Raw genomic sequence first — 25319 nt, 5'->3', positions numbered from 1 at the left:
CAGGGTGCACTGCATAAGCCTTCAGCGAGATTTACAGCTTCTGCAAAGACCACTCCAAGGGCTGGGGCTGGGATGGCGTCGGGGTTGGGACTCCCTCCTGGCTTCCGCCCACAGCCATATTTCTGGTTTTCCTCAAGGATATGTGTGAGGGACAAGTCACCTAGGCATTTTAAAGTCAGATTTACAGCTTTTGAATTTACGCATGTTGTCCAGGCCCTGACCAGGCACAATTGACTGCTGAAAAACACCACTCTGCAAGCCCACCCTTGTCACTCAGCCTGTTGGTAGTCGGGGTAGAACCCAGGGCCTCACATGCTACGTGTCAGGCAAGTGCTCTGCCACAGGGCTACCCCCAGCCTCAAGTGCAGTTATTATTTTATTGAGTCAGCATCTCGTGTTGTCTCCACTGGCCTCAAATTTGATTTGTAGCTGAGGGCAACTTTGGGCTTCTGATCCTCTGCCTCAGGAATGCTGCCATTACAGGCGTGTGCCACCCTATCTGGTTTATGCAATGCTGGGAATCGAACCTAGAGCTTCATGCATGCTGAGCAAGCACACTTCCTAATGGATTACGTGCCCAGGCCCAAGAGTGGTTAGTCTTAAATGTCCTTTGACCTGAATGCTTGTAGCACCAGGGAAGGTGACAAGAAGATTGCCTCAGGGGCAGCCAGCACCCTTAAAAAATACCATCTAGAACCCAGAGTGGTAGCTCATGCCTTTAATCCCAGCACCTCATCTGGGAGGTGGAGGCAGAGGCAGGCGGATCTTTGTGAGTTCGAGGCCAGCCTACGAAGCGAGTCCATGACAGCCAGTGCTACACAGAGAAACCTTGACTCGAAAAAACAAAAACAAAACAAAACACCATCTCTTTTGGGGAGTCATCCATCCATTCTGCTAGAGCATCTATTAGTGCCAGGGACCCTGGGAGGCACTGTGAATTATACAGGTGAGTCCCTGATCTCCTTCACGAGAGGGGCCTAGGGCGGAGAGCAGCTCCTCGCAGTTGAAATGTTCACTCCATGCATCTAACTGCCAGGGAGGCCTCAGCTGACCTACTGTCTTCTTCCAGGACCCACAGGAAAGAGCACGCTCCTCACTGGGAATGCAGAGCAGGCTTGGGGCTGTGCTGCAGGCATCAGCCAGGTGGCTCCAGATGCCTAAAATGTGTGACTTTCAGGCCCAATCAGATCCTCCCTTCCCACTTGGACACGCCCTTGTCCAGTTGTCAAGTCACCAGCAACTGGGAGCTGTGTACCTTAGGGTGTGCCTTGTTGGTAGCTGTGGTGCCTGGCAGAGCTGCGGTAGCCAGGCAGTGAAGCCAGCTCTTACGGTTTTCTTCATTTCCACCTGCCTCTTAGACCATGACAGGTCAACAGGTTCCTGTAGCAGGGAGGATTATGGAAGGACCGTGAGTGGGCAGCAAGGCTGAGCTCAGAAGTGTCTCTGTATGGAGCCCTCGCCTGTCACAAAACTGGGTGAAGGGGCTGGAGAGACAGCTAGGGGTTAAGAGCACCGGCTGCTCTTGCAGAGGACCCAAGTTTGGTTCCCAGCACCCACATGGTGGCTTATCTCTGTCCCTAACGCCAGTCCCCGGGAATCCAATGCCTTCTTCTACTTTCTTTGAGCACTGGACATGCACACAGTGAACACACATACACAGGGGCAGAGCACTCATACATAGAAAATATAAATCTTAAAACAAAAACAAAAACAAAAAAACAGGGTGGAAGGGCTGGAGAGATGGCTCAGAGGTTAAGAGCACTGTCTATCCTTCCAAAGGACCTGAGTTCAATTCCCAGCAACCACATGGTGGCTCACAACCATCTATAATGAGATCTGGTGCCCTCTTCTGGTGTGCAGGCACACATGAAGGCAGAAAATTGCATAATAAATAAATAAATAAATAAATAAATCCATCTTTAAAAAAAAAGCTGGAGTGTGGGAGCTGGGGCAAAGGTAATACTGGAAGGCCTATTGAGGAACCTCAGGGCAGGCCCAGGCATGTGGTATGGCCACGCCACAGGAAGGACCATTTAGGACCCCAAGGGTTGGGGGCACTCAGAGATGTACTGTGAGTGTCCTTGTGTCAAAATAAACCCTGTAATCCTAATACTTATGAAGCAGAGGCAGGAAGATCTCTGAGTTTGAGGCTAGCTTGGTCTATGAAGCAAGTTCCAGGACAGCCAGGGCTACACAGAGAAATTATCTCGAAAAACTAAACCAAACCAAGCAACCAAGCAAACCCTAACATGTATTTATGGACCTTTAAATTTTTTTATTTAAAAATTTTTATGAAGTCGGGTGTGGTGGCACAGGCATTTAATTCTAGCACTCAGGTGGCTGAGGCAGGTGGATCTCTCTGAATTCAAGGCCAGCCTGGTCTATAAAGGGAGTCCAGGACAGCCAAAGGCTACACAGAAAAATCCTGTCTCAAAAAAAAATTGATTAAAAATAAAAAAATTTGTGTATGAGTGGTTTTTGCCTGCATGTATGTATATGCACTGGGTGGTGTGCGTGTATGTGTGTGTGTGTGTGTGTGTGTGTGTGTGTGTGTGTGTGTGTGTGTGTGTGTGCACGCCAGAAGAGGGCACTAGACTCCATGGAACTGTAGTTTCTGAAGGCTGCAGGGCACCATGTGGCTTCTGGGGATGGACCCAGTCCTCTGCAAGAACAGTAAGTTCACCCAACCACTAAGACACTTCTCCAGCCCCTAGTCTTTTTTTTTTTTTTAGGTTTATTTTTATTTTATGTGTATGGGTGTTTTGTCTGCCTGTACGTATGTGCACTTCTGGAGTGTCTGGTGCCAGCAGCGGCCAGGAGAGGGGTGCCAGATGCCATAGAACTAAACTTACAGATTGTCACCCACTCAATGTGGGTGCTGGAAACCAACCCTGGACCTGCTGTGACAACAGCAAATGCTCTTACCCACTGTAGTTACTGGGGACGGAACCTAGGACATACCAGGTGGGTCCTTACCACTGAGCTGCAGCCCCAGAGGTTCTGGCAGATCTCGTCTTTGTTTTCTTTCATGAGACAAGGCAGGGCTCACACAAGGAAGGTCTTCACACTTGAGATGCAGCTATGGGTGACCTTGAACTTTTGATCGCAGTGGGATCACAGGCATTTAATACTTCTGGTCTGTGGTGCTGGGCATTCAATCCTGTGGACCGAGTCCCAGGCCTCACACATGCTAGTCAGGAACCCTGTCAATGGATTCATGGCCCAGCAGCTTTTCTTTCTTCCTTCCTCATTTTCTCCTCTTTAATCCCAGCACTTGGAAGGCAGAGGCAGGTGGATCGCTGTGCGTTCGAGGCCAGCCTGGTCTACAAAGTGAGTCCAGGATGGCCAAGGCTACACAGAGAAACTCTGTCTCAAAACAACAACAACAACAACAATAATACATTAAAAATTTTAAATCAATGCATAACTTTTGTTAACTGTAAAAACCAGGTCCTTTGCCATCATGTAACAAATTGAAATAAATTTCTGGACCCTGGACAACTTAAAACACTGACGCGGATGCTTTATTCAGATCACCCTTCTGCATTTGAAGTTATTGTGCCCTGCCTTTCTAACCAAAGCCCTGGGGAGCATGGGCTGAGGTGAAGGAGGGGGAGTGCCAGAAGCAGGGCAGGGACCACGAGCTTTTCAGACAATATGACGGACACCCATACACACAGAGAGAGAGAGAGAGAGAGAGAGAGAGAGAGAGAGGGAGGGAGGGAGGGAGGGAGGAGAGAGAGAGAGAGAGAGAGAGAGAGAGAGAGAGAGAGAGAGAGAGAGAGAGGGCAGATCACTTTTCTGATGGACCTATTCCCTGGGTGATGCCAATGTATGACCTTTAGTTATAAACAGGCATGCACCCATGCATGACAGGGCACCCCTAGCCTGTTCCCCCTCTCTCCCATGGCTGCCCCCAAAACTGATCCCTTAATGCCAGAGCAACGACTTTCACTCCTAACGAGGTGTTCAATAATTGCTACTATGGCTTAGGAGACTGATCGATTCAAAAGGAGCATTTGCATCTTTAAGGAAGAATTCAAACACATAGCAGTTGGTAGGCTATGCACTGGATATCTTCCTGAAGCAAGGCCTCTTCCAGTTCCACGTGCCAGGCACCAACCAAGCTACTCCAGTCCTCTTTTGTCGCCAGGTTAGGATTCGTGTCCCTTCCCTTCGAGGAGAGATCATGCCCCACGACTGACATCTGGGCTGCCAGGGTGGGCGGAGACACTGAGATGGGGCGCGCCCACTCGGGAAGCTGCCCCTAAACCTCAGCCCGGGCCTCTCCTGTCCCCGGAAGGAAGCCAGGGCAGAAGAAGGGCGGCCGGGGTGCCCGGAGCATTCCTCACCTGCAAGGAGGGTACACCCCAGGCTTTGATCCTTCCTAACAGTGCCTGCCCGGAGCAAGGCGAAGATTCGTCTCATTCCTTCTGTCCTCCACCCACCCGGCGTTTCCACGCAGCCGTCGCCGGGTACTGGGAAGTGGGGGACACTGGGGACAGCGAGGGGCCCCTCCACCCCTGCGCCTAGGAGGCGGCGACAAAGCGGGGAGGGGCCGCCCGCCTCCCGGGGCCTGCGGCGCGCGTGGATCAGTGTGCAGAGCGCGGTGCGCGGACTCGGCTGGCTCTCCCTGCATGCGGGGAGAGGATGCTGGCAGGCTGCCCCAGCCTGGGCCCGCCATCCGCAGCGTGCGCCGCCGCCGTCCTCTGCGCCCGCGGATGCTGAACCGCAGCCCCGCGCCTCTCCTGGCCGGGTTCCGGGCCTGACGGCGGCGAGGGGATCCAAGCTCCGGCTCCGGGCAGACGAGCTGGCGCGGCGGCGCTGCGGGAAGCAGCCTGCGGCTCGCTGAAGCCCGCTTGGCCCGGTCCTGCAGCCCCGGTTCGGAGCGCGTGGCTCCCGAGTCCCCGCACAGGATCCAAGGCTGGGCTTCCACGAGGCTACAGAGGCTACAGAGGCTACAGAGCCCGAGGTTGGGAAGGGGCTGGATTCTCCCAGGGATGGGTGGGGAAAAGGAAGTAAACAGAAGAAAGATGAGGGAATCCCCAGGACTAGGACCTCCCCAGCTGTTTCCAGGCACGTTTTATTTTCAGCTTGGAGGATTTGGGCCTGCAGGGAATTTAGGTGAGGAAGTCAGGCATAGAGCCGGGGATATATGCAGGATGGAGAGGTGGCTAGGCCCTTCCAGAAACCAGAGGCAGGAAACCGGGTGTCTAGTGTGGACCGGACTGAGTGTGTGTGGGCGTGCTTGGGAGACTGTGGGGTTGGAGGCTTGTATAGCAAGGATCTGTGTAAGGGGTAGGGTGGGTGGCAAGGAAAGATGCGCTTCTACTTAGCCATGTCCTTTTAAGTTGCAGATGATCGGTGCCACCTGTGTCCTGGGAACCCATTCAGCATTTCTGCCCCAGGTGGACGCCCTTCATCCACAACCAAGAAGAGCCTCCTTGCCTTCCCCAGATCTTAGGAAGCCCTGGTGAGTGGCTTGACCCGGACTCCTCCCTTCCTCGTTCGAAGCAGCCACCAGCCAAGATGCCGAGGAACCAGGGCTTCTCGGATCCCGAGTACTCGGCAGAGTACTCAGCGGAGTACTCAGTCAGCCTGCCCTCTGACCCCGACCGCGGGGTTGGCCGGACCCATGAAATCTCCGTGCGGAACTCGGGGTCCTGCCTGTGCCTGCCTCGCTTTATGCGGCTGACCTTCGTGCCTGAGTCCTTGGAGAACCTCTACCAGACCTACTTCAAAAGGCAGCGCCATGAGACCCTTCTGGTGTTGGTGGTCTTTGCGGCCCTCTTTGACTGTTACGTGGTAGTCATGTGCGCGGTGGTCTTCTCCAGCGACAAGCTGGCGCCCCTCATGGTGGCTGGCGTCGGTCTGGTGTTAGACATCATCCTCTTCGTTCTCTGCAAAAAGGGCCTGCTCCCGGACCGAGTGAGCCGCAAAGTGGTACCCTACCTGCTGTGGCTGCTCATCACAGCCCAGATCTTCTCCTACCTGGGTCTGAACTTTTCACGTGCCCATGCAGCCAGCGACACGGTGGGTTGGCAGGCCTTCTTTGTCTTCTCCTTCTTCATAACGCTGCCCCTCAGCCTCAGCCCCATCGTGATCATCTCTGTGGTCTCCTGTGTTGTGCACACGCTCGTCTTGGGGGTCACTGTGGCCCAGCAACAGCAGGAGAAGCTGCAAGGGATGCAGCTGCTGAGGGAGGTGAGTCCCACCCTCCTCCCATCCATCTTGCGCTTTCCCTTCCAGTCAGATCTCACCCAGGTGGGATTGCTTTCAATGCCTGAAGTCAAATATATCCTGAGCGGGCTTGGGGCCCCAGTTGCCAGTGCAGGAAGGACTACCCCTCTCTCAGCCCCTCCTCCCCCGGGGTGTACACCCCCATGTCATCTGGTGCTTACCCTAGAGAAAGTATGCGGGACGTTGGACCCCAGGGCCGCTCAGCTACCTGTAGCGGTGGAGTAGGTGACAGCGCCCTGGAGTCTCCTTGTGGAGGTAGTGCCCTGCCATTCTATTTGTGACCCAGGTCGAGAGACTTCTTGTGGCAAATTCTGATCACTAGCTTGTCTTTGCTTAAACTCCAGATGGGTTTTGACTTGTGTGAGCTCAGTGCTCTCTGTCAAATGGGGATACTGTCTACCCTGCATTCAAGATCCAAGGGCGCAGGGGTGAAAGCAGGTAGAAGATGTAAGGAAGGGTGCCCCCCATACAGGGCAGGGTGTGGGGATGCCACTGGGACAGTGGTGTTAGCCACTGTGGTGTGGAGCGTGGTCCCGGGTCCTAGTGGGCTGTCTCTGCCGGAAGGGATGGAAAGTTCAGATTCAGCTTTACTAAGAGTGTTCCCGCCTAGTGCTAAGAGAGACAGCCAGGCACCCAGAGTCTGGCCTGAGTTTATCTGGTCATCCTATGAAGGGCTCCCCAGATGTGTGAGCCAGTGAATTCTCTACCTCGTGGCATGCCTGAGAGCTGGGAAGGTACCAGTTGCAGCCATCAGGTATCTTCCGTCTGCTTCCAGAGTTCTTCCCCCACACCTCACTGCTCTGTCTTACCAAAACCTTTGTCATTGTCTCCTGGGGGGTTGGAGGCATAGCCTACCCCGACCCCGGTGGTCCTCCTGGTGGCTGATGGGAGAACTTTGTGGGGGCATTTCCATCGTCCCCCAGCTGTTTAGGGGAAAACATGGCTTCTGCTCTGTTTTCAACTTTTTTTTTTCTAGGTCTTGGTCAATGTTCTTTTCTGTTTTCCCATTCTGGGTCAGGTAGGAACCTATTTCAGATTTTTTGAAAAGTATTTATTTTGAGGCAGGGTCTCAGGTAGCACAAAATGGCCTTGTAGCTGAGAATGATTTTGAACACCCGATTTTTCTGGCCTCTACCTGCCATGTGTGAGGATTACAGATGCAGGCTGCCGTGCTTAGTTAAATTCACAAAAGTTTTCTGCATGGCTCAGCACTAGGCTAGAGCCTGTGGGATTTTGTGGGCATATCACCATGGTTTTGTTAGCCTTTGTTGTTGTTGTTGTTGTTGTTGTTGTTGTTGTTGTTGTTTTTGTTTTGTTTTTCAAGGCAGGATTTTACTGTGTAGCCCTGGCTGTCCTAGAACTCACTTTGTAGACCAGGCTGGCTTCAAACTCACGGAGATCCGCCTGCCTCTGCCTCTCTGAGTGCTGGGATTATAGGCGTGTGCTACCACCGCTGCCATCCAGCTTTTGTTTTCTTGTTTTTAGTTTTCCTGGTGCTGGGTGTTCTTTTGTGAACACTTGTCATTGCTGTCATGGCTTCCTGGGTTCAGCTTGTGTCTCTGCTTGTGGGCAGGTCTGTTGGGGGAGGAAATCCAAGGTCATTGCTGCTGGGGATTGGTCAGGATGGGTAGGTCTGGCAGCATGTGGGGCTCGGGGACCTATTCTGAACCGTTAGCTTCCAATAAGCAAGTACTTCTTCCTTTTTTTCCTCTTGCCAGGGTCCCTGGCCTTATGCACATCTCCCCAGAGTGTTGTCTATTGAGGAACTAATCAGAAACAAATCAGAGCAGAGAGGACAGAGACAACCCCCCACCCCCACCCTCCCCCTCCCCCCAGCCCCAACCCCCTGCATCTGACCACACCTGGACCCACTTGATGGCAAGAGACATTTGGGGCACAGAAAGCATCTTCTGGTGAAATCAAGCAATCTTACCCTAAGTCTGGGTCTGCCCAGAATGCTGAGATGGGACACAGCAGGGGAGGGGGGCTTGCCACTACAGAGATTCTAGTGTTAGTGGGGAGCAGACATGAGTGGCTGTCCCCAGGGGGTCAGCAAACCAGGGGCCAGATTAGGATTACAGGGGGAGCTAATTCCTGGGTGTGGTCCAGGAAAGTTTTCCTGTAGGGTCTTTGGTTGGTGAAAGGACCAGATTGCTGCATAAACTCTGCATGGTGGAGGGTGGGGCTGGTGTGGTGTCAGTCTAAAGAGGTGACCAGCGGGGGCCAGGAGAGACAGGGTGTACCCCAAGTTCGTTCAGATGGAAGCTGCTGCCAGTCCATGGAAACTGGCCAGCACTGAGCCGTGTCTGGGATATGCTATTCTTCTGCCAGGTTCTCTGCTTATGTCTTCCGATTTGTTTTAGGAATGGTCGGAGGGTGTTAGCACAGGTGAGGGCCTGGGAGAGCATCAGTAGGGAAGGGCTCACAGGTGACTGGAACAGAACTGAGAAGAGAGCCCAGCTGTGCTGAATCACTGCCAGGACCCCACATGGCAGTGGGGTCTGTCTCCTTATCCTTAGAGCAGGATCCTGGCTTCTCTTCCTTGTCCACTGGCGACAGGTAGTCTTCTCTCTGCTTGTTAGTGGTCATCATCCACATTTCAGTAGAAGTCACAGCTTGTAGAGAGTCCCCAGGTCTCTGTTCATCAAGTATTTGGAAATACCATCATCTCCTTTTTTGGGCCTTGCCTTAGCTAGTCTGAGGCCCTTTGCTATGAGGTTTGTGTTGGCACTTCAGGTCTATGTCACCTTGAGCCTTATCTTTTCCAGTCAGCGGGAAATTTAACCGGGAGGCTCCTTGAGGAAAAGGTAAAGCCAGGGTGGGTCCCTGCAGATCAGTTTTGATCTCAGGGTAATTGGTCTTAAAAGAGACCAAAACTGCAAAGAAATAAGAGCCCCAGTTGGAAAATGGGGGGAAAAAAAGATAAAAATAGTAACACAAGAATAAAAATATTAGAGACTGGAAGCATAATTCAGTGGTAGAGGGCTAGCCTAGCATGCCTACGGCTCTCTGAATTGGATCCCCAGCTGCCAATAAAAATAATATATACACACATATTTATAAAATGAAAAAAATGTATGATAATAAGAATTTTGCATCCCAGGAGAGCATGATCTTGACAGGAAATCATGCCCGGAACTTGGCTTTGGGGATAGGAGGGAAAAAAAATGGGGCCCTCCCAAGGTTAAATCGGGAGCCTGGGATAGGAAGCTGGGGACCCAGCTTTTACAGTATGTGTCCCAGAAGTTCCTGAGTCACTTGTTTGGGACCAAAGTGACTTTTCTTTTCTTTCTTTTTTTAAATTTTTTTTTTTTTTTTTTTTAGTGATTTGTTTATTTTTATTTCATGTGCATTGGTTGCTTTGCCCGCGTGTATGCCTGTGTGAGGGTCTTGGATCTCCTGGAGCTAGAGTTTCAGACAGTTGTGAGCTGACATGTAGGTTCTGGGAACTGAACCCCGGTCCTCTGGGAGAGCTTAACCACTGAGCCATCTCTCCAGCCCCGAAATGTGCCTTTTCAAAAGGTGCCTAGTTTCCCAGACCCACCGAGCAAAGTTCTCCTTCACTTGCAGCTTTCCTGCAGTCCCTGAGTACTGATGAAACCAAGGTCCATGCAGTGTTGCTGTGGGGACAGGTACCTAGGCCCCATCTCCCTTGAGTGTGGAGAAACACGTCATTCTTTCACCCTAGTGCTTCCTCCTCTAGCCTGTGGGGTGGGAACTCCTTGGAGAAAGCGAGGCGGGCAGGGTTGTGAGGGCCAGGCGTGCAGGTCCTCCATCAGGCAAACTCCCAAGAATTTCCTCAGACCCCACTTTCTTCTTCAATTCCTGTCGGTGTCAATTCCTCCTTCTCTCTCTTCCCCTTGCTTGCTGGCTCTGGCCAGTCTCTCTCCTAGGTCATGGACGACACCTGCGACTCTGGGCGGGTCTCGGGGGTTTGGTTAAGGCTGTGAGTAGCACCAAGTGAAGCATTTCCTGGGCCAGAGTCTCCTGCAGTCAGCCACACAGCCATGTCTGTACTTGGCTCTGTGGGGGAAGGAACGGTACACCTGGGGTTTGTGGCCAGTGATCGCGGATCCAGTGAGGAGACCGTGTAGGTGACTGCGACTAGGGTGGTGTTGGGCTTCGTAGATTAGGTAATAAGAGAATTTTATAGAGGGAAGAGTAGGTTCTTTACAGCCTTTGGGACAAAGAGGGTCAGCCATGGGACTGTCACGCTGTGGTCTAGAGAGCCTAGACCTAGGGCTGACTGGGGAGGAGAGCAGAATCAGGAGGAGCTACAAGCTCCGTCATCCGGGGGTTCTTACATTGATGCCTCTTATAGCACAGCCTGCCCCCGACTGCCTTAAATACCCCTGGGATGAGGTGAGGAAGCCAAGCAGGCAGGAGCTGCTGCAGCAGCTGATGGTTGGGGATGAAGGGAGCGAGGTGGGGTGGAGGGCGGAAGACATAGCCGAGACGGTGGAGAAGACTTCTCTGTCCCGTAACTGCTCCACGCAGGTCACTTAGGGAGGGAGGGTTTGTCTGGGGGCACAGGTCCTGGAGAGTTTCCGGAAAGAGGGTGTGAGAGAGGACAAGGCCTCCAAAGACAGTCCTGTCCACAGCTGGAGCCAGATATGTATTGTACACACCGTCTCCTTGCATTCCGGAGTTGACTAGCTCCATTTCACAGGCGAGCACACTGAGGCTTATAAGGTCAGGGAGGCTAGATTGCTGGAGAGTCCCCTGCAGGCCTTATGGAGGGGTTTTGGAAGCAGGCATCTGGGCCTCCCGCCTGCTGCTTTGATCATCCAAATGCCTTTGTTGAGCATTGTCAAAGAACAGTGCCCGAGAGATGGGAGGCCCTGGGGTGTGTGTTAAGAAGCGTCCCCCCTGTTCCTGGGGAGTGGGTGCAGAGAGGGTAGGAGCCTGTGATGGAAGAAGTTCCTTGTGAGGGCAGCCATGGCCAGGTGTGTGTGAGAGCGGAGAAGGAAGGATGAGGAGAGCGAGGGCCGGGAGGGTCAGGAGGAGAGGGCAGTGGGTCTGGGCTCAGGCCTGGGCACTTCAGCAAAGAGGAAGCACTGCGTGGGAAGAGGTGCTGGAGAAAGACCCAGGAGGAGGGCTACTCACCCTGGGCTCTGCCCCTGGGCCCTGGGCTCTGCCCCTGTCCCGGAGTGAGAGAGTGGCAGCTACCCTCTTTGAGGGGCTTCCTGAGAAGGTGAAAGAAAGGAGCTGTCGGGCCACAGAATCCAACTGCACTGACGATGAATTACTGAACACACAAATGGTTTGTAGAAAGCCCTCCCTCAGTCCCTCCCTCCTGGCTGGTCACATTTCTCTGTGGTCTCTTCCACCCTTATCTCTGTGTAAACAGAGCTTTCCCAGTATGCCACGATGGTTTACAGGCAGTTTGGTGACCACCTTTCACCCACATTATTTCACTGACGTTTTGTGTTAGCATTGGTGTTCCCGTGTACGTGATTTTTTCTTTTTCTTTTTCAGGCTAGTATTTTGTATATAGCCAAAGGGAACTGAAGCTCAGGCCTGGGCCAGTTGTGGGGACCAAAGCTGCTTTGTATGAACACGTGTGCACACACCAGCACACACGCATCCATGCTCTCTCTCCAGGGCTCGGTAAATTCTCTGTGAGAATTGATAGGATTCTAAGCCTCTTGCTCTTTAGTCTCCCATCCAAGTACTAAACCAGGCCTGACCCTGCTTAGCTTCCAAGGTTAAATGAGATTGAGTGTTCAAGGTGGTACAGATGCTCCAGTTTGCGTAGAGCGACAGAGCTCACTCAAGCGATCCGGCCTAGAATAATCGTTCAGTAATTTCACACCTGTCCCTTCACCAGACCATGCTTTCCTAGCTAAGTCCAGGTGTGCGTACCTTAACAGCACTCGGGGTGAAACCCTGCCGCTGTGTGTGTAAGATGACCAGTGGCCGCAGTGACCAAACGCTTCCTTGGTGCAGTGAGTGGACGTCCTATGCTGGTCTCAGTGCAAAGCCATCAGGATACCAGCAACCTTCAGGCCTGGACCACCGGTGTCCATAACAACAGCAGCCCTGCCGATCAGGCGGCCTCCTTCCCTTCATTGTAATATGAAGACACTGGAAACATTTCAGTCCTCAGAAACAAACACGTTTGGGCAAATAATTCACATTGGGCTTTCTAAGAACTTCACTCATGTGGGGTGTCCCACTTCCTTGCGGTCTGCTTGAAGATAGGGCCACTCGTATAGTGTGTCTCATTGTTGTCCGGCACCTCCAAAAGTTTTGGGGCTTCAGTGAATAATAGTTCTTTCCCGAGGTCCTCTGGGCTGGCTCTGTCCTGATGGCAGTTTTTTTGTTTGTTTTTTTTTGTTGTTGTTGTTGTTTTGGTTTTCTTTTGGTTTATCCGGCACTGTCTGGAGTCACTTTCTTTGGCTGCTGGGCCCATTTCATTCAGTAGTCTATGTTTGACTGACAGCTGTCCTGGCAGGTTCTCAGAACACTTTGCTCTGTGTTTGGAGCCTCGCTAACTCTGTAGTGTCTCTCCATGTGGCTCCTGGGCTCCTTCACAGCACGTGATCTCCGGGAAAAGGTGGAAACTCCCAGTTTTAAAAAAGACTGTAGTTTAAGTAACATTGGTAAAGCAATGTGAGACTGCCACAGGTGCAGGAAGACTCTGATTTTACTCCTTGAGGTGAGTGTGACATAGTACAGGTGACAGAGATGTAGTCATGACAACCATTATCTGAGGTTGTCCCAAGATGCGAGGCTTGGGATATGAAACCCGCTAGGAAGAAGGGACTCGATTTTATTTTGTTTATTTTAAATTTAAATTTTATTTTGCTAATTATTATCACTGTATGCATGTGCACATTGTGTTTGTATGTGCTAGTGTGGGCACACATGTGCATGTTGTGGTGCATGTGTGAAAGTCAGGTCTCTCTGCTGTGTACTCTGGGCATTGAACTCGGTTCACGTGGCTTGAGTAACATTCACTTTTGCTTGCTGAGTCGTCTTGCCCACCCGAGACTCAGTGTTGAAGCTGTGAGTCGGTGTGACGTACAGGATAGTCAGCGGCCGTGGGGTGCTTGAGAAGTTGGCCATGTGGTCCAGACCGGGGCCATGTGCTTCAGTAGGCTCTTGATGCTCATCTGGGAATGACGGTGCACACCTGTGATCCTGGCACCTTGAAGACTGGGCAAGAGGGCTTTAAGTTCGAGGTCAGTGTGAGCATCATAGTGAGGCTTTGTCTCAGCAACCCCACCACACCCTGATTCTCCATGAGATCCTCTGTGTAGTTGCTCGGTTTTTTGTAAAGTTAAGAAACTGTTTTAAGATCCCACATCTGAGTGTTTTGTTGCACGGATGCATGTATGTACATCATGTGTGAGCCTGGTTCCCCTGAAGGCTAGAATATGCCCTGGAACAGGCGTTATATGGGTTGTTGTGAGGCACCGCGTGGGTGCTGAAAATCAAACGCTGGTCCTCTGCAAGAGTAGCAAGAGCCCTTAACCACTGAGCCAGCTCTCCAGCCCTCAAGGCTTCTTCAACTCTCAAAGACTGCTGACATATGCTCCTCTGCTGATAAATATCTTTTCCTGGCCCAAGTGAAAAGCAGCAACCAAGGAGGGATTTTAGGAGCCCAGAAAATGAGTCACTGACATTCCGCTGGCCTAGTTTAATCTGGTCCTCGGGCACAAATGATTTGCATGAAGTCTCTCAGAAGATCCACTGAGGGGAGTTGGAGCAGCGGCCATCTCACTTCTCTTGTCCCTCTGGTCCAGGGAGAAATTTCCATTGCTTTGACCGTTTACCAGATATTTTGCCAGCGCAGCAGATGTTGCTCAGGGTGGAGTGCGTACAGCGAGTGATCTCAAGGCCTGTGCTCTGAGAGCCCATAAGCTGTGTGACAGATCCTGTCTGCAGAGGAGTACCAGTCTAGGGAGACCCAGGAAGAAGCTCCGGGGCTGCTGCTCAGTCAGGTCTTGAAGGATCAATGGGAGTTTTCTAGGTGGAGTGATGCGAACAGAGCCACGGGAGGCTCACAATTGCTTGGGGCTGGTGAAGATTATCATGTTCCAAGAACATGACAGGGTGGTGGGAACCGGAGGGACAGGTATAGAGCCAGGTAGTGGAAGGACTTTAGTCTCTGTCTGTCTGTCTGTCTATCTGTCTCTCTAGTTCTGGGATATGAATCTAGGGTGTTGCCATGCTGGGAGGTCTTATACCACTGAGCTGCAGCCTCTGCCTGTTTTTATTTGTTTGCTTTTTCTCTGAGACAGGGTCTCACTATGTAGCCCTGGCTGTCCTGGAACCCACTCTGTAGACCAGGCTGGCCCCCAACTCGGAGATTCGCTTGCTTTTGCCTCCAAGTGCTGGGATTAAAGGTGTGCACACCCACCGCCAGGTTAGCTGAGAATAACTTTGAACTCTCCTCCTTTAGCCTCTACGTCCCAAGTGCTGGGGTTCCTGGCATGTGCCACGGTTCTTGATTTACATGGTGCTAGGCCTTCATCCACAGGAGGCAAACCCTTTACCAGCCAAGCCACATCCCCAGCTAAGCAAGGGCCTTGTTCTTACGGGGATGGAATTGTACTGAGGGAATTCAAGCAGGGGACGGACAGGTTCGGGTTTGCGTGGGTATGGATCGTGCTGGTGGGCTCAGGGAAATTCACGGTAGCACAGGGGCCTGCCGTAGCAACACCACCAAGACGGGAGCAGGGAGGGAAGGCAAAGATGAACTTTGTGTGACGTGCCTGTGGGACATCCATTCATCCCAGTGCTGTGTGTATGCCTCCTGACACCACACCCTGTTCTCAAGATCTGGAGCTTGGAAGAAACCTTCAGACATGGAGAGTTGCGATCACCAAACCTTTAAGGGGACCTACAAGAGTGGGAAAGGTGAAGGTCCGCTCAGGGAGAGAGGAGGGTAGGGTCAGGAGAGAACTTAAGACCCAGTGCTGGGAAGCAGCCATTGTGTAAGAGTGACACGATTGTCACATAGAAACATAACCGGTTTCTATGCCTGCTGGAGACCTACATGACACAGGCGGCCTGTAACAACCATTTCTGTCTGAAAGGGTCTTGTGCCCTGACAAACAAGGACAGGGGTGATACTTTGTTGCCTGGTGGAGGCAGGGGCTGATGTACACAGGTGTATAAGGTGATGCACACCTTATAAACTACAGAGCATTAAGTGGTGCCTGCTCCTCCTTCCTTCTCCCCTCCCTCCCTCCCTCCCTCCCTCCCTCCCTCCCTTCCTCCCTCCCTCCCTCCCTCCCTCCCTCCCTCCCTTCTTCCTTTGATCTTAGCTCAAGATGGCCTCCAACTCACCAACCTTCTGCCTCAAATACTTGAGGGCTGAGATTACAGGCGTGTGTCACCATGGCTGGCTAAATTATTTCTCTATTCCCTTTAGTGCTGGCAGCCACCTCTCACCTTTGATCTATAAATGAATCGGGCCAAATTGATTCATCCTTTTTCTAATCATTCCCCCCCCCTCCGCTGGAAGAATTATTAAAAGTGTCTTGAGCTATAAACTTTTGCATAATGTGGCAGAGAATGCCGGCCCGCAGGACCTGTGTTTACTAACTGTATTAATCATTCTTGTATTTTTCTTTCTGATTGTCATCATTATTTATATATTCCAGCTGCAGGCCTGTTGCTTCGCTCCCTTCCCCTCCTGGCTGTTCTCTGTCCTGATGCCTTTTTCTCCCTTGAATCGTGTTTTCAGCTTCTTCTTTTATCCTCATGTTCCTAAGGAAGGCACTTTACCTAGAAACGGCCTCTCCTTTACCTTCTCAACACTTCCCTGGAAACAGAGAGGTAAAGGGCACCTTTGAGAATGACCCAACCCCCCAACCCCACTTCCACCTTTACCATCCACTGCAACCCCACTTTCACTCTATCCTCGCACCCCCCCCCCTTTTACTTCTGCTCAAAACCCTGGGAGAAGTGGATCGGACTTGAATGTCAAGATTTCTGTGTTTGTGGTTTGTTGACAGGCCACTCGAGATTGGTTTTGGAGATACACAATTCAGCGCCAGCTGAGCCAGACAGTGCAGTGGCTATGGTGGCCACCACTGGCAGCCTTGCGGCTGGCTCTAGGTGGGCCCCTGGCTTGTTCTTGAGGCCTGACTTTTTTTTTTTTTTTAAACCCAAGAGGGCCATACCAAATCCTTAAGTGACTGGCAGGTTGGCTCAGTAACTGTTCTAGTCTGTTTTCCGTTCTTATGACAAACCATCCAAGATCTGGTAATTTATAAAGAACAGAGGTATTAATAGCTCATGAGTCTAGAGACTGGGAAGTTTAAGAACATGGTGTCTGGTCAACTTCTGGTGAGGTTTGTGCGGCTTTCACTCCTGCCAGGAAACCAGGCACTGGAGAGGAAAAATAACCCGCTTATCATAACCTACTCTTGAGATTATGATACCCCAATCCCACAAGAAAAACATTCATTTCTTAAGGACCTGGATACCCTTTAAAGGCCATAGTATTCTCGTTAGGTTTCTACTGCTATGGTAAATGCCATGACCAAAAACAATCCGGGGAGGAAAGGGTTTGTTTCTCCTTGCTGTTACAGATCATCATTGAGAGATTTGGGCAGGAACCTGGAGGCAAGAAAAGTCCATAGGGGAAGGCAACTTACAGGCTGGGGCCCCATGGCTTGCTCAGCTCAGCTGCACCTCTCTCTCTCTCTCTCTCTCTCTCTCTCTCTCTCTCTCTCTCTTCCTCCCTCCCTCCCTCCCTCCCTCCCTCCATCCCTCCCTTCCTTCCTTTATTTACTTCACATCCCTTTCACAGCCCCTTTCCTTCTTTTCCTCCTGGCCGCACGGAAATATTTGGAATCAGGTATCGACATGATTGTGGCTTTGTTTGCTAGGCAGGCTTCTGATGATTTGCCTCGAGCAGTCAAGGGAACCCTGAGCAATCAGTGCAGTGTGGGGCACAGGAGACAAAGGACAGACACTTTGGAGACAGCCACCATTTTTGTTTGTTTGTTTGTTTGTTTGGTTTGGCTTTTCGAGACACGGTTTCTCTGTGTAGCCCTAGCTGTCCTAGAATCACTTTGTAGACCAGGTAGGCCTTGAACTCACCGAGATCCGCCTGCCTCTGCCTCCCGAGTGCTGGGATTAAAGGCGTGCGTCTCCACACCCGCCTCCCCCTACCCCCTTTTTTTTAAATGCTAGAGAAAGGAGGCTCCAGGATGACAAAGGGCAGCGTATTTCTGATACAGGTCCCCTGCCTCCCCACTTTATGGTGGCAGTGGTCTCCCACTTTTTTCTTTTCACCTTATTTTAGAGCAGGGGTTTAGGAGGAGGCCTTGTGAAAGAAGGCTACAGAAGCCCTTCTGTTAGGTGAACCCTCTTGGGTCTTTGATATGAAATGAAAGTGGTCTGGCTGCGAATGGGGAGCATCATTGGGCATGCAGGCTCGGGACATCACCATGGGTTCTCGGGGCCTTGCTTTGTTTCCCTGTGCTTGACTGTGCTTCCTCCTCCCTGTGGTGTGCAGCTCCCGCGGCTCAGCCTTGGGCGCTGGTGAGGAGAGGACCCCAGGGCTCACTGTTCATCTTAGAAGCAGCCCCAGAACCCTGCTTTGCTGCCTCTGACATATCTGTGGGCTTTGCCTCTGTGTTTCTCCCGACTCACTGGCCTTCCTCACAACCTGCATCTCAGAAGATGCTAACCTACTCCGGAATCACACTTTCTCTGTAGACCAGGCTAGCCCCGAACTCAGAAATCCACCAGCCTCTGCCTCTCAGCTACGCCACCATGCCCAGCTACGAATCACACTTACGTACGCCTTTAAAATATGGTCTCCCTACAGCGTGTCCTTTAGTTCTCCAGTCCCCTCTGTGAAGAGCTTTTCCTCATCCATGGTGTTTCATAGCCAAGAAAGTGGAGGTGGGTGGCGATGGGCAACACTGTGCCCAGGCTCACAGGAAGGCATGGTATGTCTGGTCTCGAGGCCAAGTTTTCTAGATTCAAACGCAACCCAAAAGATTCTTCCTTGAGGATGCACAGCCTGATTAGTGCTAAAATTTGAATTATTGTACCAGTGACTACATAGCTGTGTGTCAGAGCGTGTAGCACCATATTTTTAAAAAAGCCAATAACAAGGTGACATGGGTGACATGGGTGACATGGATAGTGTCATTGTGGTGTGATGAGGGCTGCGGTACCTTTGTAGAACTTGGGCTGGGGGAGTTGACTGTGTAGGGCATGGTGGGACTCTCGTGGTCATGGCAGAATTCTGTATATGTTTTTTATTGGGAATATAGATAGCATCCCACAGCTGCCAACACCCATCAGCGTATACACTTAAAATGGCTGCAGTCCCAGGCTCAGTGAATGTGATGAAAAGGCAAGGAAATCCAAGACACACACACACACACACACACACACACACACATACACACCCCCACACCCCCCCACTACACACACACACACACACCACACACACACCACACACTACACACACACACACCACACACACCACACACACACACACACACACCACACACCACACACTACACACACACACCACACACACACCCCACACCACCACCCCCACTACACACACACACACACACCACACCCCCCACACTATACACACACACACACACACACACACCACACACTACACACACACACACCACACACACACACACACAAGCATGCATGTGGAGGTCAGAGTTACCATCAAGATGTCTTCTTCAATCACTTTCTGTTTAGGGTTGGGTAGGGTCTCTTGCTGAACCCAGAATCCACCCATTTGGCTACAGCGGCTCGGCAGTGAGCCCCTGGATGCTCTTGGTTCCTTGATGCAAAGTAAAAAGTGATCTGGCTACTTGTCTCCAACAAACCCTGTCTCTGCAGTGCGGTTACAGGCATGTGCCACCATAGTTAGCGTCTCCCGCTCTTTCTGTCCAGCCCTGAGTACGCTGTACATCTGTACATGTGTGCTTGGATGGGTGTTGACAGCTGTGGGATGCTCTGTGACTAATTCCCATCAAAGACACACAGAGAACCACCACACGCGCCCTACTGTGTGCCCCACCCCCCACCCACCCATGCATCTCTATGTTCTGGCCATGTGTGCTAGGAATCAGGTTTTAGGTCCTCATCGTAACACTTAACTCACTGAGTGAGCTGTAACATGAAGGTATCTTAGTTCTGTGCCCTATTTAGTTAATTTTTGTGTGGAAAAGTGTTGGCATGGTGTGGAATTTTCTATTTGTGGGTATCATTGGTGACTCAAAACATTTCAGGTTTTGGGGCAGTTTTGGATTTCAGATTTTGGATCAGGGAAACTGAGTCTTGTTCTTGTAACTGGTTTCCTGTGTGTCATCTTTTGCATCTAGCATGTGTTGCATGTAATTTCTAATTTCTATAAAATGAAGCCGCTTAGGGCTGGAGAATTGGTTCAGTTGTTTAAGAACATTTGTTCTTGCAAAGGACCTCAGGTCAATTCCCAACACACATAGGGAAGTGCTCATCAGCTTGTATCTGCAGCCTCAGGAGATCTAGCGCCCTCTTCTGGCCTCTCAGGGTACCAGGCACGCATATGACACACATGCAGGCAAAACACTCATAAAATGATAAACCTAAAAACATTTAAAAAAAAATTAAGCCATTTGGAAATAATCAGGCTTCAGAAGCCTCCTAGATACTTGTGGTGGTCCTTTATTATTCTTGATCGTTTTAAAAGCTGTTTTCATTGATGTTGACGTCTAGTTCATTAGCATTTTCTCTCAGCAACTCCTATTTTTGAACATTTCTAAAATTCCTTTTTTAAGAAACAACAACTACCTTGTGTATTTTGCCTGTTTAGGTTCTATTTTATTATAGAAACATAATGCCCTGAACAAGTTACATATACAAATTTGCTACTAAACATGCTTGCTTCTTAGGACTCACTGGAAGGAGCAGAAACAAACGCCTGCCTTCTAAGCGAGGCACCTCTGGACTCCTGTGCGAGGTCAGGAAGTTGTGCAGAGGTGATCTGGCTTGACCCGTCTGGTGTGTTGGTCCTCCAGACCTCGGCAGTGGCCTGGCTTCCTGCCCCTTTTTATTCAACTTTACTCTCTTCCCTCATTGCCCCCGTTCCTGTCCTGGGTGAGCCACAGGAGATGTCACTTTGCCTGCCTCTTGTTTTATACCCCAGTGTTGAATTCAGCCATCTTGCTGGGCCCTGGTTTCCTTGTTAACCCAGCTCACCTTTCGTCTTTAGGCGTCACATGTCTGGAGCTTTACACCTTCCAGGGGGTGGGGTGGGGGGCTACCGTCTCCAGACCTGGGAGCACCCGCCGTTTGACTTCTGGTTCCCACTTGCTCTAAGTCTGTCCTTCCTGTGCCAGGTAGGATGTAGTTACTTAGAAGCGTCAGTTCCAGAGTGGTAGATTTAAGGGGGGGGGGAGTGGGGGTGCTTCCAACTCCTGCACGGCAGGCTTTAATGGAGGAATGAGGATCTGTGGAGACGTTCTCTTGGCCCTGAGGAGGGTGGCTGTCTGCCACCCAGCATGTTGTGTTGCATGAGGTAGAGAAACTGGGAGAGACCTCCCAGGGAGAGAGACAGCCCCCCACCCCCATCACCCCCACCCCCGCTGCCTCAGGGCAGCCTGCTGACAAGCCAGGGCCATGGTACCTCTTGAGCCACCTCCATCCATTCCCGTTGCTTCTCTGTCCCCATCTTCCTGGGCCTGACGCGTCCCCTCCCCCGCCTCCAGATCTCCACTTCTGTTAGAGAGCTGCTGTGGCCGGTGTTAAATTTAGAATGTGTAATTGCATTTGTATGTCTTGTGATGGACATTGATTTTTCTATTTGCTTAAGGATCTTTTTCTTCCGTCAAACTCGCGTGCTGCTGGGTCCAGGCTTGCACAAGCTTCTCGCTGCCGGAAACAGAGAGCCGAGTCCCTGCCTTCAAGGGAAGCCCTTCCTCCTATCATGACTTCCTTAAAGGTTCTTGTGGCTGGGGATGCAGCTCAGTTAGAAGAGCACTTGCCTAGCATGCACGAGGCCGTGAGTTCAATCCCAGGCACCACATAAACTGGGTGTGGTAATGCTTGCTCGCAATCCCCGTACACAGGGTGGAGGCAGAAATTTGTTATCCTCAGCTATATAGTGAGTTAGAGTGCAGGCTGGACTATATTGAGGCCCTGCTTCTAAAAGGCAGGTTTATTATTGTCTGGACACAGGCTTAGTACAATGAAATCACTCCCTAAATAATTGGTTAAATATCAAATTATTAGGTGGACCTACATGAACCTATCTATAACCAATCACTTTCAATTTGGTAAAAACTTACATTTGTTTTATGTGGTTCAGTCTGGTATAGAGAAAACATGGAAATCATATTTTATATACCCATAATGTTATTCTTCAAGGTTAGCTACTGTTAGCACTGGACCCGCTTATAATAGGAATACTATTATCTTCTATATTATGCACATACTTGTAGTAAGAAACTAATTCAGCCTGGGCACAGGTGAAATTCCTCCTTCTCTCTCTGGAGAAGGGACGATGGCCTGCTGCGACCTGAGCATGCCCAGGGAAGTGACAGGATATTGTGCTAAGTGAATAAGAGCAAAGTTTACTCTGCAAGCAAGAGCAGCTCCCACCTGGGACTCAGGCTAGAGCAATCCTGTTTTACACTGGATACTTTGGCAGCAGCAGAGGACTGCAGAGTAACCTCTCCCGGTGGAGGTACACAGACCATCTGCCATCACATTTAACCACGCTCTCTCAGCCTCTTGCCTGGACAGATTCCTTCGAACCATCCCCTGTCCCTGCAGTCACACTTGCCATCTTCATCCCAGTGCCTCTCGCCTCCGAGGTCTGCCTAGCCCTAGCTCTCCTGTCTTCCATAGCCCCTCTATTCTTGTCTCCACTTTGGCTCCCCCATAAAAGCCACAGGGCTCTCACGAATAGGGCCTGACAACACGCACGGCATATGTCTGGGTTTCCCATCTCCTGCTTGAGTCTTGAACTTGCTCCAGCCCCCTGACTGGCTGGCACCCTGCCGCAGTCATTAGCTCCTCAGCTGGTGGAAGAGATTAGACTGGGAATCGGGGCTTCTGACACCATCCCTCTGATGTCAGGAAAGTCACTTCTCTGCTTCTGTTCTCTAGAAAGCTCAACAGTGTTGCACAGACCTTGTCCTCACACTCCTCAGGACGGTTCTCCAGGCGGTAGCAGCGAGAGACACAAGATCCCCTTTGGCAGCTGGAGAAGCCCAGCCCCTCTCATCTCCAAATCCACTCAGACAAAATACAATTCAGTTCACTCCCATGGAAATATATTTGTGGAGTTACAAGTTATAAATAAACATACAATAGTAATGCTGCTGATGCTGGCATTCGAGTGAGGCCGCCTGGTTTACCAGAAGCCTCTGTTTCCTGGCATTGCAGTCTTTACCACATCCCTCTGAGACGTGACGCTGTCATCGCTGTCACATCAAACTTAGGGACATTGTCACTGTGAGCAAGATCACAGCCTTGGTAATGGCAGCTCTAGCTTTGGAGTCAGATGGGGTTGCTCAAGCTAATGAGGATGCCCTGTGTTCTTCTACTCTTCCTTGTGAAGATGGGGACACAAGCTCAGCAAGGTCAAGTGGGCTACCCAGGACTCTGGCACCCACAGAAGGGCAGAGTGTGAACTCAGCTCCTGTTCCCTGACAAAACACCAAAGAAACATTAAAAAAAAAAATCTGGCTAGGAGTGGTAGTACACACCTTTATACCCAGCATTCAGGAGATGAGACAGGCAGATCTCCAAGTATGAGGCCAACCTGGTCTAAAGAGTGAGTTCCAGGATAGCCAGGGCTGTTACACAGAGAAACCTGTCTTGGAAAACAAGCAAGCAAGCAAGCAAACAAACAAACAAACAAAAAACAAACAATAAAACTTCTGAAGCCAGTTCTGCTACCATGCCTTGTCTGGATAATACCCTTATACTGTGGGCTAGAATTAACTTTTCCTTCCCTATTTTGGTACTTGTCAAGGTTTTAGTTAAAACAACAACAAGAAATAATCAATAAACCCCTTCTAAAATTTTTTTAAAGGTTGGGCTTGGGGTGATAGCTCAGGGGGTAAGGGGCTTAAATCCCCAACACTCATATGCAGAGCTGCCTATGACACTATGTGACTGCTTCCTCGGCACTGTAGGGTGGGGGTGGGGCAGTCTCTGAGCTCAGTGGCCAGCCAGTCTACCTGTAATGGCAGGCTTCTGGTTCAATGATAGCTTCTGTCCCCTGTGTGCACACACATGGCTGTGCACACTCACATACTCAACTGAGTATATGCCAGTCACACACATACACACACACACACACACACACACACACACACGCAGCATACATACACACACACATAGCATACACACACACAGCATACACACACACACACACACACACACCACACACACACCGTACACACAGCATACACACACATGCATGTACAGAAAAAAAAAAAAAAAGACACAGCCTGATCTAGTTTAGCCAAAACTGATGAAACCAGAAGAATGGGCGAGTCCGTAATTGTATCTGGAGATTTCCGCACTCCAGTTACTGACAGAACAAACTGAAATTAGTATCTGTTTGTTACGCATATGGAACACGTGAGCAAACTGAGGAGTCAGCTGCACTGAGGGCACATTTCTAGACGCTGTAGCTAACAGCTGCAGCATGCAGGCTTTTCAAAGGTTCTGGCTTGCTCTTGGGCTGTAGCTCCTAAAGCACTGTAGCACAGGACAGCACACACAGCACACACAGCACACACAGCACAGCGCAGCACACACAGCACAGCACAGCACACACAGCACAGTGCAGCACACACAGCACACACAACACAGCACAGCGCAGCACACACAGCACAGCGCAGCACACACAGCACAGCGCAGCACACACAGCACAGCGCAGCACAGCACAGCACACACAGCACAGCACACACAGCACAGCGCACACAGCACAGCGCACACAGCACAGCACAGCACACACAGCACAGTGCAGCACACACAACACAGTGCAGCGCACACAGCACAGCACAGCACAGCGCACACAGCACAGCACAGCACACACAGCACAGCGCAGCACACACAGCACAGCACAGCACACACAGCACAGCGCAGCACACACAGCACAGCGCAGCGCACACAGCATAGCACAGCACAGCACAGCACAGTGCACACAGCACAGCACAGCACAGCACACACAGCACAGCGCAGCACACACAACACAGCGCAGCGCACACAGCATAGCACAGCACAGCACAGCACAGCACACACAGCACAGCACAGCGCAGTGCACACAGCACAGCGCAGCGCACACAGCACAGCGCAGCGCACACAGCGCAGCGCACACAGCACAGCACAGCGCAGCACACACAGCACAGCGCAGCACAGCACAGCACACACAGCACAGCACACACAGCACAGCACACACAGCGCAGCACACACAGCACACTCAGCACAGCACAGCACACACAGCACAGCGCAGCGCACACAGCACAGCACAGCACACACAGCACAGCGCAGCGCACACAGCACACACAGCACAGCACAGCACACACAGCATAGCACACACAGCACAGCACAGCGCAGCACACACAGCACAGCGCAGCACGCGCAGCACAGCGCAGCGCACACAGCACAGCGCAGCACACACAGCACAGCGCAGCGCACACAGCACAGCGCAGCACACACAGCACAGCGCACACAGCCCAGCACACACAGCACAGCGCACACAGCACAGCGCACACAGCACAGCACACACAGCATAGCACACACAGCACAGCACAGCGCAGCGCACACAGCACAGCGCAGCACACACAGCACAGCGCAGCACACACAGCACAGCGCAGCACACACAGCACAGCGCACACAGCCCAGCCCAGCACACACAGCACAGCACACACAGCGCAGCACACACAGCACACACAGCACAGCACAGCACAGCACACAGCACAGCACAGCACAGCGCAGCACACACAGCACAGCGCAGCACACACAGCACAGCACACACAGCACAGCACAGCACACACAGCACAGCGCAGCACACACAGCACAGCACAGCACATACAGCACAGCACACACAGCACACACAGCACAGCGCA

The 25319-nt window shown here is 51.4% G+C and overlaps 1 protein-coding gene across 6 annotated transcripts in view; it reads left to right on the top strand.

The window, feature by feature from the left end:
* The first annotated feature begins 4340 nt into the window (after positions 1-4340).
* The window catches only part of ADCY3 (adenylate cyclase 3), a 78227-nt gene continuing 57248 nt past the window's right edge, over positions 4341-25319 (top strand). For 3 of the 6 annotated variants that reach the window (XM_084793418.1, XM_084793414.1, XM_084793419.1), the window contains exons 1-2: positions 4946-4972; positions 5352-6204. In XM_084793418.1, coding sequence (XP_084649544.1) covers positions 5530-6204 — 675 coding nt within the window. In that variant the 5' untranslated portion in view covers positions 4946-4972; positions 5352-5529. Of the gene's footprint in view, positions 4476-4945; positions 4973-5351; positions 6205-25319 lie in introns of those variants that run through there. The other 3 variants (XM_084793415.1, XM_084793417.1, XM_084793416.1) reach the window with 3 other exon arrangements.

The sequence above is a fragment of the Acomys minous genome (assembly GCF_964271855.1).
Source record: "Acomys minous genome assembly, chromosome: 8".
Lineage (NCBI taxonomy): Eukaryota > Metazoa > Chordata > Mammalia > Rodentia > Muridae > Acomys > Acomys minous.
This window is presented reverse-complemented; position numbering and strand designations above follow the sequence as displayed.